Below are 16,330 nucleotides of genomic sequence, written 5' to 3' on the forward strand. Positions count from 1 at the left end.
AACTTGCTTATTGACTTGAGGTACTAGAGTACCCAGAAGTCTTTATGGACAACCCAGATTTATAGGCCCTTTACTGTTTACACTGCATAACCAGAATGCCTATTTATCATAGTACTCTAGACCTGGAAAATGAATCTTTTTCAACGTCCTCATTTTGTTGGCAAGGAAACAGAAGCCTGACTGAAACAGTGGTATGAAGGGAAGTAGTTATGGTATTAAAAAAAAACCGGCATCAGGGGAGGTATATTGGAACCTTCTAGTGCCAGAATGAGTTGTTCATTTCAGTTCAACTGAAGAATCATTTATTGAGGCCAATTATTTGGGTGGAACTCTGTTTGCTGCTGCCCTGCTTTCTAGGAGTTCTTCCTGTAACAGGGACAATGACAGGCAAATCACCAATATGTGATAAGTGCTACCACAAAGGTGTATTCCTTGAGACTACAGAGGAAGCACTGTGTTCTTACTCATTTATCAGACAATCACCAATCTAATTTTGATGCTAAGCATCTTCTCTGCCTTTTTCTTTGTAGGTTATGCCTCATCTCAGCGTCATAATTTCCTTACTCAGTTCCTTTTCTCTAAATCATCTTCTCATTTCTCCCCACTTTCCTGGGCTTTCCATTTATAAGGCTTTCATCTCCCATGACCTCCAGTGCTTGTTCTCATTCCTGAACTCTCAGAAAACACAACTTTTCTTTTTTAACTTTTATTTAATCTTAAATGCTATCAGTGAGACATCTGATATTGTATTTGTAACACACTTTTTGAACCACATACTGGCCATAGTTTGAAATTTTCTGATGACTCAGCATCATCAAGATATCAATCTTGTACACCATGCTTTAGGATTGCCAGATAAAATACATTAAAATTTATTCCTTGTTTATCTAAAATTCAGATTCAGCTGGGTGTTCTGTATTTTTATTTGTTATCTCTGACAACCCTACCCTTAGTATGTGGTGCTGTAATAGTATAGAGATGTCATAGGTACAGCTGAGCTGTAGTTGGGCTAATTGTCCTAATACTTAAGTGACTTGAGGCTATTGGGCTTTTTCTATTTTGTAGTTAATTTTTATAGTCTCTTTCTTTGCTATTTGGTCATCTGTATTGTTTATTGTAGTCATTGTATAGCATCTTTAATTCCCTCTCTCCTTCAGTTCCCCCTCTCCTTCATTCACTTTTATGCACTCCTTTTTAGAAGATATCAGTTGGAGTATATCTTGGTTTAGTGGAAAAAGGAGATCACCAATTTACTATATTACAAAATCATTCCTCCTCATTATCCTACTGATCTTATTGATAAGCATTAAATATGATGATGTGGGTGAACATGCATTGCAAATTCTAAAGCTGGGTGTAAGCAAAAGTTATTTTGTTTAGAAATAATTTCCCATATGATACAATTGAAAGATAACTCTAGATCCTATAACTATTTGTTAACCTTTGACCATAGATAATGCTGAATTCTGTAAATTAGAATATATTTTTGAGGCAAATTTACAATTTATTCTGTTATATTTTACCATAATAGTGGTTTGTCACTATTGGCATACAACTAATCATGTGTTATGAATCTCATTTCAAATATATGATTCAAATGATACTTGTTTTTGAGCAGGAGGAAGCAACCTCTAAGGGAAGAAAAATAAACATTTACATGCAAAATTATTTTAATATAATTAGAATTTTTGTCAAGCACAGGTTGAAACCTTTTTGAATAATGTAATATGGAGGAATCTAGGTGATTGTAGAAGCTTATTACTAGATACATTTTGTCTCAAATCTCAATTAATGTTTTTAAAATCCTGTGGGAAAGGTTTTTATAAAAGTCTTTGTCTGGAAGTAATTAAATATTTTTCTAACCAGATTGTCAATTAGTATCTGAAGTCACTCACTTTAGATACACATTTTTAGATCAGAAAATGAGCTTTCTGCAGAGAGCCAATGAAAAGAATTCAGAGTAGCCTGTAGGAGAAGAAAAAGGACAAAGTGCAAGACATTTAATATCAAATAAGGAACCTACTTTATCATTACTTCATATTTTAAAATATACATAAAGAAAGAACTAAAATCCAAATGTTGTTCTGGTTTGCTAATGCTGCCTTTATGCAAAATTCCAGAAATGAATTGGCTGTTATAAAGGGGATTTGTTAGGTTGCAAATTTACAGTTCTAAGGTCATAGAAGTGTCCAGACTAAGGCATCAAGAGGATACCTTCACTGAAGAACAGCCAGTGGCATCTGGAACACCTCTGTTAACTGGGAAGGCATGTGTTTGTCATCTGCTGGTCCCAGGTTACATTTCAAAATGGCTTTCTCTAAAATGTCTCTGGGCTTATGACTTCACTCCTCTTTCTCAACTCCTGTGCATCCTTGCTTCTTTCTCCCAGGGTGTTTCTCTCTAAGTATCTGGGGTTCCTCTCTTAACTTCTCCGGGGCAAACTGGGCTTCATCTCTTAGCTTAGCATCTCCAAATGTCTTTCTTTCTGCATCTCCAAGTGTCTCCAAGTGTCAGCATCTGTGTTGTCTCTTGAGCTCTCTTAATTAGTCCAGTGAACTAATCAGGACCCACCCTAAATGGGTGGGGCCACATCTCCATGGAAATAATTCAATCAGATTCTTACCCACAGTTGAGTGGGTCACATCTTCATGGAAACATTCCACTCAGACGTTTTCACCCAGCAAGACTGGGTTAAAAGATGATGGTTCTTCTGGAGTCCATAACAGTTTCGAACCAGCACAGCTGTCTTAATGAAACTGATAATTTTCTTCTCTCTTTGAGTAACACAAATTTTTTATTATCAGTATTTGATAAAACTCTTTAATTCCATTTGAGTTATTATTACTGTTGCTTAATAGTCACTAAATATTGGATAGATGGATGGATGATGGATGAATGGATGGAACAAACAACTAAATCCTTTGGTTACAACACTGTACACTCATTTTCTACTTGCCACACCTACTCATATATACTACCCATTCAAGGTATAACACAGTACAGAGAACCATAATGTAGCATTTAGCAATGAAAATAAAGCAAGTACTTTACCTTCTCTACCTTCTAATATTTATCCAGTATCACCTAGGAATTTATTTACTTTTATAAATTATTTTCCTTGTATTTAAAATTTTTGACCTGTTGACATTATTTTTATTATGCTAGAGATGCTATGTGGTATCTTTGGTATATGTAAAAGTATGCCTATGTGAACATGTTTATATTTGGAGGATGCATGTCTAAGAAGGTAATCATGTGATGGCAGATAATTGAAAAAATCAGTGTGGGTGTGTGATAGTTTCAATTTACATATGCAGGTAAATGTGAGGATACGTAACAAATTTTGATGATACTGTTATTTGTTTATTCAACAAATCTCTAATGAATACCAGGCCATATGCACTGAGCCAGTGATGGTGTGGGGCAGGAGCAGGTGAACAAAGATGAACAAAACTTGGACCATCTTTAAGAAGGAAGACTGACACACAAACACATAATTATAGTAGTGACTATGTTATGAAAGGGCTGTTTTAGTTTGCTTGACTGGTGAAAGCAGATACCATGAAATGGATTGGCTTTTAGTAATGGGAATTTATTAGCTTAAAAGCTTATAGTTCTGAGGCTGTGAAAATGTCCAAATCAAGTCATCATCAAGATGATACCTTATTACCAAAGACCAGCTGCCCACAGTCTTGGACTCCTATGTCACATGGCAAGGCACGTGGCGGCTTCTGCTGGTCTCTCCTTTTTCTTCTGAGGTTCTTTGCTTTCCGCTTCTTGCTTTTGTGGCTTTCCCTTTCTCTTTCTGTATTCATCCTGTTTATAAAGGACTCCAGTAAGAGGATTAAGACCCTCCCTGGGCCACACCTTAACTGAAGTAACCTAATCAAAAGGTCCTATTTACAAAAGGTTTATACCCACAGGAGTGGATTAGCCTTAAGATCATGATTTTCATACAGATTCAAACCACTACAGGTTATAAACAGAGTACTCATGCACATAAAAGAGAGAACTAGCACTATCTGACAGTGTCAGAGAAGGGTTCACAGAAATGACATTTGAGATGTCTGTGAGGAAAAGTATAATTTCACAGGGAATATATGTATACATTTTGATGAGTTCGGAGATCATGTTTGAACAAGAGGTAAAGAGTGCCTCAGTGTCAAACTGGCACAGTTGTCTTTTTAGTGGAGAGGTAAGAACAAAAACCATTGCTGCCTCAAGAGATAGTATCAGTTTTGTTTTTTGTTTTTTGTTTTTTTTTTTCTTTTGAAGTAAGGGATAGGGCCTTACCTCATACCTTAGGAGCATAGCATCAGTGAAAAGGATCTCAGACCTGACCCATCTTTCCTTTTGAAGTTGTAAATAGGGATGAGACAAATGCAGTGATAAAAGGTCATGGAGAAGCTCTTAACTGGGAGAACCCTCAGTCTGAGAGGCAGTGTTTGCACTGATTACTTACATTAATAGGGAAAGGGGAGGAAGGCAGCCAACTGGAAAGCATTTCTACTGTGGCACATTTGGTCCTAATTGTGTGGGCTAATCTGAGAATATTTTGACAGATCCTGCCTCTAAGTTTCAGGGATAGGAAAATCCATGAAGCAAATGGAGGCAAGAGATCCTTGGAAGTTGAGTTTCAGGTAATGGTTTGTGGAAGAGAAAAGACTAGTAGTGGCATTATTCTATTTGAGACTAAAAACTTCGTTTGAGATTTGCCTCTCCCAGTTGATTAAGGCTTTATATGAGTAAATGAAATGATGTTAGTCAATTAGAGATTATGGATTTAATAGAATCCATAAAAATTACATTCTTCTTCATTTAGTGCTCAGAATGCTATATGTTTTCTCAAGATAACAATCTCAATTCAGAATGCAATAATTATATCAATTAGTGAGCAATTTGCTGTCAACCTTCTGTTTCAACTGGAGATAACTGTCATTAGAAGGGAGGGTCTGAAAGCCATTCTACTGAAATAGTATTGGTTGGTGTTAATTATAGTTTTGGTGCCTCCATTGTTAAGGATATCAAAACCTAGCTGTCTATTTTTGGCATAATTAAGGATCAGGGTCAGTTTCCAAGGCTGGGGTTAGGAATGGAGAGATTAAATTTTGATGTAAGAGTAAAATTGTAAACAGGAATTAAATCTGGTTGCTAAGCTAAAATAGGACCAGAGCAGGCAGATCTGAAGGAAATAAAGAAACAATAAGACTAGGGCTAATATCACAATAGGTAGGTAGTCAAGACAGAGGGGCAGGTGGTAGCAAATAAGAGGGTCTCCCCACTTTCTCTTTCTCCTTGCTGTCCTCATTATAACGGGAGTTATCTTTTTTGCTTCCTCACAGTGGTTGAAATGTAGCCTGTAAATGTAGGTTATATCTTTTTATCAGGACTCTAATGATTCTATTTCTATTATGTTATAAGTTGCTTTCTATTTAATGTCATAGAAGGTATTTTTAAAGTTATTTTTTCCTGAGCACCACCAGCAAGATGCATATTTGATATAAAAGGTTCATGAATGATAATTGATTTTTTAAATCATCAAATATATTTTTTTCTCTATCTTAGAACTTTCAAGTGGAAGTTAGAGAATTTGCTACAAAAATTTAACATTCTGAAGCCAAATATTTTGAAGTTTCTTCTATTGCCACTAAATAACTTTGCATTGCAGAGTTGACTCAATTTTTTTTACATTAGTGGCTGAGAGTCAAATAAAGTAAGGATTTATTTTGCTATACTTCTACTGTTAAAATACTAACAATATATTAATATTAACAATGGCACTAGTTCCTGAAACATTAAATATGAAGAAATTCTATTTTTAAAATTTCAGTTGAAATGTAAGACATTATTGCTTTCTTAATAAACAACAATAAAAAATAATTAGTTATTATAACTTCACACATAATGTTAGTTATTCACATGTGCTTTACAGGGTGTCTTTGATAAAAGTTGAGTTAATTTACATGTATCCATATGGTGCCAGCAAGCAGTTCGTACCGTTTTACCTGAATGTGGTAATTACTATGTCAGACAATCAATTTTAATAGCAATGATATTGCAGTGTGAAGAGTTCAGCTAGAGCTTAAAACTGTCACCAGTACTGCTTTTGTGAAGGATAATTAAGATTTTGTGTGAAACACTGAATGAATTACCTCTTGAAAATGAAAAGAATAATGAAGATAAAGCACTATTGTTAAATGTTTATCCCATATCAAGTAACTTTGTGAAAATGGAATTGAACAGAAATTTGAGTCACAAAACTATATGGAGAGCTTTGAGTGAACCTAAAAGTTGAACTGTATGTCCTTATAAAGATAAAAAGCTTCATTACTTTTCCTTAAAAGTTTGGTGTTCCCAATTCTTTTCTCAATGAAATATTCGATTATTAAAATTGATGCTAATAACTACATATTGTGTGTCAATGGAAATAAATACTAAACAAGAATTGTTGGTGTCCTCTAGCTAATAGCTGTAATGGTTTCTCACAATTTATATATTCGATAAATGCATTATAAAATTTTTGATTTTCAGGGATTCATCAGAAGTAGTGATACATTCAGCTGATGCATTCGCACCTGTAGCTTATCTACACTTTTTGGAATTGCACTTAGAGGATAAGGCAAGTAAATCTAAGATTAACAATCAATGATTTCATTAGAAAATTGAGATATGTGCACTGGCTCTGTATATATAATTCTATAGCAGTAGATGAAAGGATAAGTTAATGATTTTACCATTACTGAATTTTTTCAGATTCTCAGTCTATGATTAAGGATTTTGCACGTCTATAATTTTGAGAGCACTACATGATACAAAAGATATTATATTTATGATGAATTTGCAGTATAGTTGGGAAAGGAAATCAGAACTATATTAAACGATGATGATAGGATAGTACGTAACCAAATATTAAATCATTTATTTAGATATGGGTAAAGCTATTATGCATAAGCATTAGGGGAAAGGTTTGAAGATTAATTAGATCTTTATTATACAAGGTTTAAGAAAGGAAGAAAAGGAGAAAAAACTTTTCCAAGAATATCCAGGGGAACAGAAATACAAGTGCAGAATGGAAAATGAGGAAGGAATGTGATAGTTTTCTTTTATAAATACATTGTCCAAATACAGAAAACTAATGATTTAAAGATGTCTTGTGAAATAGGTAAAGACATAGATTAGATCCTTTGGTTGAAAGGTCTGATCCTTGAGATGTTTGCTTTATATTTATCACCACAGAAATGATAGCTGAAATTATGTGAGAAGATGAGTTTAATGACAGAAAAAGGATTGGAAAAAATTCTCTGCATCTTCAGTGTTATATTACCAAGTCTTGAGGCAAACCCACAGTAATTTGATAGGGAATCTGAAGAAAGAAGAGAACTAATGAGTATTTGGCAAGGGTAGGAAAAGAAAGGTAACCCAGAAATCTTAGAATGAGAGTTTCCAGAAATAAAGACTAATTACTGGTGTCAATTCTCCAGAAAAATTAGGGTAAGCAGGATTGAAAATAAGTCATTGACTTTGGCTGGAAGATAACTATTGGTGACGTTTTAACAAAATACTGGTAACCCTCAAGAATTATACTATCCAAAATATTGAAACCCACCAAAAGGAGTCCCTTACTTCTAGTTCTCTGCTACTTTTGCCTCCAATTGCATATACAAAAAAAATCAAAACCACTGAATTCTTGTCTAGATGTTTCTGCCATTATATTTTCACCTCTATATGAATAGCTCACTATTTCACCTTGTTTTGGTATTTCATTGTTCTTCACAGTCCATTTGCCCTGTTGCAAAAAACATTATTTCTTTAAGATGGGATAATCACTGACACTGTAAAAATATGGCTGCATTTTCCTTCTTTTTTTTTTTCTTTTTTAGGTGTCTGCAGTACCTGACAACTCCACAACATCTAATTGTGTATATAATTCTTGAAAAGCATTTTTGTAATGGTTTACTGACCTACCATTTCTATATGAAAAAAAATTGCATAACATTTGCTTGATTATTATGACTAGATTTTTCTCATTACTGTTTTTTTCTGGATTGTTTATAAATATGTGCCTTCATCAGAAGTTAATAGAGCCATCGATTAATTGAGGAAATGTGAATGCCTTGTTCATTAATATTGCCAACTTCCTCAGGATTTGCTCTTTCTGTCCTTTGTTAACACATCCTCCTTCTGACCTGAATGTGATACATGCTTTTTTTTCTTTTACTTCATCTCCAACCCTCTTTTCTGTAACCTGTCTTTGCTTTCATCACAGTGATTTCTTTTCCTCCTTCTCTTTTTCCTCCTCCTATCTCTACCGATAATGTTACGATGCAGAGAAGAATTTGAAAATGAGGATGAAAAGGCAATCACTTTATTTAGCTTGCCAAATTTATTCTGCTGGGTGTCATCAATGTGATCTATCATTTTTTTTTCTTTGAATATTTTCATTGTTGAAGAGCTTCAACATTGTTGACTGATCAGAAAGAATATCATTAACTTTCACTGGTTATTTTATAACTGCTAACAAAATGACCTTAGAGAACTCTGTTTTATCTTCAGTATTATAACTTAATAGTTAAGACTTTTTTTGTAGCAGGAAACAGGCTTTGAGGTAGCAAGATTATTATAGAAATGGGAAACTCGACATCTTCTCAGTGTGAGTTCAGGGGAAATAGTGGGAGCTACCTTACCAGAATCTCATTGCATCTCAATGGCTCATATTAGCTGGCATCTTATTCCAGAATCAGTCAGATTTCAGGGTACAGCTTTGGCCAAATCACCGGCTTTACTTCTGAACCCACCGAGATAGTATAGAAGGTGGTTCTCTGGAGGAGAAAAAAAAAAGTGTGGTTATCAAAAGAAAAATGAATAGATGCTGGGAAGCAAAAATGACAGATACCCACATATTTTATCAGAATCACATTGCTATTTCAAACTCATATTAACAAATTAATTAACACTTTATCCTCAAATGCTGTACCTTGAATAAAATGCCTTTCCGAAACCTATATCTGTTCCCTAAATTCCCTGTTTCCATTTGCTCAGTGACGTTGTTTACAGTCTAGTTTGACCTCAGTTACTTTGATGAACTGCGTTGGCTTTTCTTGATCCTCATAAGTCTAATCCTTTCCCTTAATAGTACTGGCCACCATCTCCTTTTTGAAATTTTCCCCTGTAATGCTTATATATCACTGTACTCTTTTGACTTTTATTCTCCCTCTCTCAAGTTTTCATCTATCTCCTTCAGTAGATTCTCATCTTCTTACTTTCTGTGTACATATTCTTCAAGTTCTTTATATAGCTCTCTTCTTTTTTTTTTTTCTTCCAAATATTCTCTCTTTCAGGAATTTTATTCCTGCAAATTTGCTTATTACCTCTAAGCAGATGATTCCCAAGTCACTCTCTTTCTTGTTTTTATACTGCTCTTTCTACTCTATCTCCTTAACTCTAGCTCCTTATTCCTAACTGACTGCTGGATGTGGCAGTATGTATCAATCACAATATGTACAAACCTTGAACTCATTATCCTATCCAAATGTACTTTTTTCCTGTTTTTGTTATTTAACGTGATTTCTTCCCCTTAGTATCAAGCACAGTATATTGGCATCATCTCTGACAGCTTTCTTTTACTTGCCATTGACATTCAGTTGGTTATCTAATCCTTTATATTTGAGTTCTAAAATGTCTTTTGTACCATTCCATCCCCATGCCCTTCTCTCTAGTTAAAGTTGTGTCTTGCCCAAACTGTTAGGCAAGATACAGCTTCTTTGAGTAGACTCTGCTTTCATTTTCTCCAAATTTAATTCCACTGCCATATTGATTTTCCTTTCTGTATTTTAATTTCCTGCATAAAAATTCACAGTAGTGCTACATTGTCTCCTAAATAAATAAATGACCATGAATTGAAGGCCATCTGATATTCTGCATATGTCCTTTTTCAGTCTTGCCCCATGACACCCCTACATATATCCTTTGCCCCAGTAGTACTGAACCATTGGACACTCCCTTATTATCCCTTCTGATTCTCTGCTCCCTTGCCTTTGCTCATTCTATCTTATCTGCCTTCCTTTCTTTAACTGTTTACACCCTGCCAGTTATACAAAGTTCATCTCAAATACTTTCTCATTTATTTAGCCACACCAGAAGAATCGCTGTAGCTCTGTTTCTCCTTTTCTTCTGATAAATACTTTTATTCGGCTTTACTTTATAGTCTGCAGGCTTAAGATTCTACCAGATTGTATATATCTTGAAAACGGAAACTGTTATTTTTTCTTTTTCATATATACCCTTTGTAACAGTTATTAGGTCTGCAATAACAATTTTTTAGTTTAACTGATTATTTTCGTACTTTATTTTTTCTTCTTACGGGCTTTTGATACACATGCTTCCATTTCATATTGCACATCTTTTAATGACAAGTCAGTTTACTTGTTGGTTTTTCTTTCATATCTGGTTATTAGAAAAAAATGCTTCAAGCAAATTAGAATGTAAAATACAACTTTTAGAGAGGTTACTTATATAAATTTTACGTTATCACTTAGATTTTCACTTTCTATATGATGACCCTTAAACTTTCCTATTAGATGATCTATTTGAATTTTACCTTTAAGTAAAATCTTAAATTATTAATGTGATTGTAAAAATGATATCAACTAAACATGGGATCCCAAGCAAAATAGCTGGATAATGGAAGGCTCTGGGTTAAAAACGAGGAAATATATTAAAATTTCTTTGGGGCCCTGACTTTATTGCTTGTGGCAAACTTGATGCTAAAATGTACCATTCATCACTACTATGACAGGTTTGAGAAAATGAAAAATACAAAGCTTTACATAAATCAAGCAAAAAATCATATTAAAATGCATGACCTTTTACAGAAAAATCAAAATTTTTACTTTTAACTATTCAGATGCTCTCTCTTCCTTAGGTAGTTGTTTGAAATTTCCATACAGCTTTATGAAAAATGGTTTTTCCAATTAATTGCTAGCAAAGCCATTGTGTTTTTGAAGAGATAAGGTTCACAGAAATTTAGCCTCAGTTTTACAATATACCCTACTATCATGTAGTATTTAATTTTGTTTTACTTGAAATAATCTCATGGGATGATTATATATTTTATGTAATTATAAAATCCCACATTGTTAGATATTGTAACTTTTGAAAGACACTTTCAATCTCATATCCTATTGTTGGCTCATTCAGTTTTTATGATTTATTTTAGAACTATCAAATATTTTTTAAAATATGCTATGCCATATAAACTATCTTTGTGCTTTTTTTTTTCTCTTTAACCCAACACATGCCTATGAGCACCTACACTGTTTAAAAAACTGTGTTAGGTCTACATGGGATTCACTATAAATATGGGCAAATTACAGAATAATTCTAATTTTAACTTTCAAGTTGAAGTGATTACCAGTAATCATTATACCCAGAATCATGATTCCAGTGATAGACACCACCAGTTTAGCCATAACTTTAGTTCAAAGTTATAGGCATAATATATTGTTGAATCAAGATTAAGAGTGCTATGCATCATATGATCCTTTTTGTTGTGGATTAAATTCTGTTCCCTGAAAAGATATGTTAAAGTCCTAAACCAAAGTACCTCTGAATGTGACCTTATTTGGAAATAGGGTCTTTGCATATGTAATCCAGTTCACATGAGTTCATACTGAATTGGGGTGGGGGGGCATAATCCAATATCACTGATGTGCTTGTAAGAAATGGAAAAAAGACAGACACACAGATGCAGAAAGTAGAACGTATTGTGAACATGACCATGTGAAGACAGAGTCAAAGATTGGAGTTACGCTGCTACAAGCGAAGAAATTCCTTGGGCAACCAGAAGCTAGGAAGAGGCAAAGAAGGATTCTTCCCTAGAACTTTCAGAACCTTGCTGACACCTTGATTTTAGACCTGTGGCCTCCAAAATTGTGAGAGTAAATCTCTGTTGATTTAAGCCACTCAGTTTGTGGTATTTTGTGACAGCCACTCTAGGAAACTAATATTTTGTTTTTTCTAAAAATAGTGGTAGACATAGGGAGCTTATATATTTGTTTATGTTCAAATGAGGATAACAAGAGGTAAGACATATAATCGTCAGACTCATACTATTGCTTTCTTTTGGGGGGAAAACTAAGAGCTTAATTCTTTACATACCTGTAATTTATCACTTCTTACAATAAGCGTATATTTTTAATTTTAAAAATATTTGATAAAGAAATTTAATGGGTTGGGGGTAGTGAGTTCCAATTTTAAATAAGCATTTAAATTATATTCTACAACATATTTAGCAATTTGGATAGAAAGAGACTTATGAGGGCCCTTTAAAAAAGTGAAACCAGTACCCCCAACAAGGGGTTGAAATCTAGTTGATCCTAAAGTACAAAGTCTAAGAAGAGACTTGTGAGGGAAAAGTATACATACAGAAGATGACTAAAATTGTAGGGATGGCAGGCCTCAGTATGTTCACACAGGAATTTGCTCCCACCACTCATAGCAACAATCCCCTCCATGGAGATATGCTGCTACTGTTCCTACGCCACCTAAAGTTTTTCCTTACAAGTGGGACAAAAAAAGGGGGGAAGATAAAGGATGACTTCATTCACCAACATTTGGCTCAGCACCACTTTCTTTTCCTACCTCAACTTCTCTCCTTTTGCTCTCAGACTAAAAAGCAGAAAACAAATGTGGTAAGAGAGAGCAAGACACTTAGCAGGATTTAAACCCTAATGCCATATAACCTAAATGATGCAACTTGGGACTGGAATGGGTCTTGGGCCCTGCATACCACTGGGCCACTGCTTCTACAAATGGTCGCTGGTGCAGATTAATAAATCAAGCATCAGATTTGCCCAGATTTAGGGAGCTGCATGATTCATTTCTGTCCCTAGCACATAGACTTCAGTAGTAGCAGCAACAACTTGCCTCATTGTCCATAAACATGGGTTTGAATTCCAGGGTCATGATCTAGGAATCCTGGGCTTCTTGTGATGAAAAATTTAAGCCCAGACTGAGGGCAATAAAACTATTCCTTTCAGTCTCAAGCAGATAGTGGTAGTGAGCTGAGAGTTTGGGGGAGGGGGACAAAAAGAAAAGGGTAAGGTTCTTGCCAGGAGTCTGTAGACACAGCTGACAAGTAACTCACTGAAGTGAAGGATAGGTAAGAAGAAAATATTCAGGATGAAGCTTGGAGAGAAGACAGAAAATACACATAACAGGATAAGAGACATGGAAACAGAAGTTCTAAAGTATATCACATTAGAATAACAAAAAGAGAGAGGAATAATGGGGAAGATGCAATATTTGAAAAGATTATAGCTGAGAACTTTCCAAAATTTAGGAAACACACTTACAGGCACAGAGTCAAGAAGTCTTATGAACCCCAAACAAAATAAAGAGGCACATCATGAAAAAATTGTTGAAAACAAATGACAAAGAAAAAATCTGAAAACTGCCAAAGCAGGTTAAAAACAGGCTACTGAAAACGAAGTAACAATCAGAACCTAGCTTTTCAACAGAAAAATTGAAGCCAGAAGACAATGAGACCATATCTTTTAGGTGTTGACCAAAAATAACTGCATCCTGTGATTCTGTACCCAGCAAAAATATCTCTCAAGAATATGAGGGAGAAAATTTTCAGGCGTGATAGTAATGAATTTGTCAAAACTCATTTGTTTGTACACTTATGGTTTGTTCATTTCATTGTATATATTTTTTCCTTCAAAAAAATAAACACTGAACTCTAGTTAATGTGCATGCTTAAGTATTTAGGAATAGAGTGTAGTGATGACTGTAATTTACTTTGAAATGCATCCAAAAATGTAATGTGGATTGATAGTTAGTGGATGAATAGATGGTCCTTGTAAAATTCTTTACTTTTCTGTCTTTAAAAAATGTCTTAAATGTTGAGTAAGAAATAAAAGAAGAAATTTTCAAACAAAATCTAAGAAAATTCACTACAGGTAGACCCACACCAAAGGATACTAAAGGATGTTTAGCAGAAGAAAATGATTCCAGATGGAGAATCAGAGATGCAGGAAAGATCAAAGAGCAATGAGTTAAATATACAACACATATAAGTGAAGGTTTATAGGAAATAGAATTAAATGACAAAAGTGCCTGAATTGTCGAAGAAAAGGGCCTATGTTTATATTAATAATAAACTTTTATAAATCAAGAGAACATGCTATAAACTACTCTAAGTAGGTGTAATATGCAGTATAAGTAGTTATAGCATGCAATCTCATGGAAAAGGGAAAAATGGAATAAATTTTATAAAGGCAAGAGAAAAGAATATAAGAAACAAAAGGTAGCATAAAAAAATCATGTAGTATGAATATACATTTAAATACAAATATGTCAGTAATTACATTAAAGATAAATGAATAAAATATCCCGATAGAAGACAAAATGTCAGACTGAGTAAAAAAGAAACAAATTATTTGCTGTTTGGAAGAGAGATGGCTACAAAGGAGAGTGCAGAAAGATTGAATTAAAAGGATGGGAAAACACATGCTGGGTAAACACAAGGCAAAAGAGAGTTTATGTAGCTATTTTAATAGAAAACAAAATAGGCTTTAAGATGAAAAGCATTACTATAGACTTAAAGTATATTTCATAGTGTTAAAAGGCTTAATTCACCAAGAAGGTGTAACAATTCTAAATTTGTATGCATGTAAGAACACAGCCTTAAAATTTGTATAATAAAAACTGGCAATAAGGAGAAATAGACAAAGCCAGTCATAGGAGAGATTGACATATGCCTCTCTCAAGCATTGATGGAAAAAGCAGACTGGAAAAAAAATCATTAAGAGATAGAAGATTGAAACAACATAATTAGTAAGCTTGACCCAATAGACATGCAGAAACACTACACCCAATAACTGCAGAACACATATTCTTTTCAAGCAAACTAGAAAGCATACAAAAATTAACCATATCCAGGGTCATAAATCAAGTCTAGAAATTTCATTGGGGTTCACTCATTAGTGAGTATTCGTTTATCACTATGAGATTAAGTGAAAAATCAGTAAAAAAAAAAAAAAAAAGATAGACTAGAAGATCTACAAATATGTGCAAATTAAGCTGTAAGTTTCTAAATATTCCATGGTAAAAAATAAATAGCACTGGAAATTAATAAATATTTTGAACCAAACAATAATGAAAACTGACATTTCAAAACTTGTGGAATAATATGAAAGCAATGAAACTTAATAGTCTCAAATGAGTGTATTAGACCAGTAGAAAATTTGAAAATCAGTGAGCCAAATGATTTTCTTAAGAAGTTAGAAAAAGAATAACAATTTAACAACAACAAAGGTGGAAATAAGAAGGATAACAAAGAGATTAATTAAATAAAAAAATATACAATAGAGAGGTTACCAAAGCCAATGGATGGTTCTTAGAAATGAGTAAAGTTGATCAATCCCTGGCAACAACTGATTGAGATACAAAGAGAGAAGGCATTACATAGTCAGTACCAGAAATTTAAAAATGAAGATTTCATTGTGGTTCTTTCAGACATCAAAAAAATTTTATTATGCCAACCACATTTGCCAATAAGCTTGAAAACTCGGATGGAATAGAAAAATTCCTAAATAAAGTGTTGACACCAGGAAAGTATGGCAAGTCTCAATATTCTTGTGTGTGTCAAAGAAATTGACTGTGTTATTAAAAACCTTCACACAGCTCTAGGCCTGGGTGGCTTCATTTAACAATTTTATCTAGTATTTAATGGAAAAATGCCAATTTTACAGAAACTTTTCCAGAAAACAGAAAAGGGAACACACTCCAACTCATTTTATGTGGCCATTATAACCTAGCTTCTGTTAAGTATAGCCAATATTTCTGTTGGAAATATTTTGGAAAGGAAAACTCCATGTCCTTTAAACGTTGGGGCTTTGTCAAACAGGCCCATTTAAGGATTTTTAATTCTCTAGAATGAAGCTTTGTTTGACTTAGTATTTACTCTTAAGGCCCAGACTCGATGAAGTTATGCGGTCGCGGTTACTGCTTCTAGGGGGAGAGGCGGCCGGTAGTTAAGCCCTCAGCTCTTGGGGCTGCTTAAAGGGTACCGGCGGCGGGGGCTCTTTCCCGGAGGCGAGGGCGAGGCGGAGGACGTGGCCGGGGTCCTCGGCGGGAGGCGTGCAAGGTATGGAGGGCGGCGATAGGGACAAGACACTCTTCATCCAGTAGGAGTATGCGCCAAAGAGATTTATTCAGGGGTGATTACAGGTTATATAGGCTGGTAAGAAGGGCAGGGCTGGAAAGGAGGTGAAGCAGCCTTAAATGGCAATACTAAAGGGATAGGGGCTAGGATTGGTTCTGAGAG

General features: G+C 34.5%; 1 protein-coding gene across 5 annotated transcripts in view; it reads left to right on the forward strand.

Annotated features, from left to right (window-relative positions):
• Nucleotides 1–13,941, forward strand: part of DPH6 (diphthamine biosynthesis 6) — a 228,052-nt gene extending 214,111 nt beyond the window's left edge. For 2 of the 5 annotated variants that reach the window (XR_005216489.1, XM_037834358.1), the window contains 2 exons: nt 6,532–6,619; nt 7,881–13,941. Coding sequence is in view for 3 of the 5 variants with exons in the window: in XM_037834358.1 (XP_037690286.1) it covers nt 6,532–6,619; nt 7,881–7,934 (142 nt within the window). In the remaining 2 variants the exon portion in view is untranslated. Of the gene's footprint in view, nt 1–5,565; nt 5,714–6,531; nt 6,620–7,880 lie in introns of those variants that run through there. The other 3 variants (XM_037834360.1, XM_037834361.1, XR_005216488.1) reach the window with 3 other exon arrangements.
• Nucleotides 13,942–16,330: the final 2,389 nt, after the last annotated feature.

This window comes from Choloepus didactylus, chromosome 4 (assembly GCF_015220235.1).
Source record: "Choloepus didactylus isolate mChoDid1 chromosome 4, mChoDid1.pri, whole genome shotgun sequence".
Taxonomy (NCBI): Eukaryota; Metazoa; Chordata; class Mammalia; order Pilosa; family Megalonychidae; genus Choloepus; species Choloepus didactylus.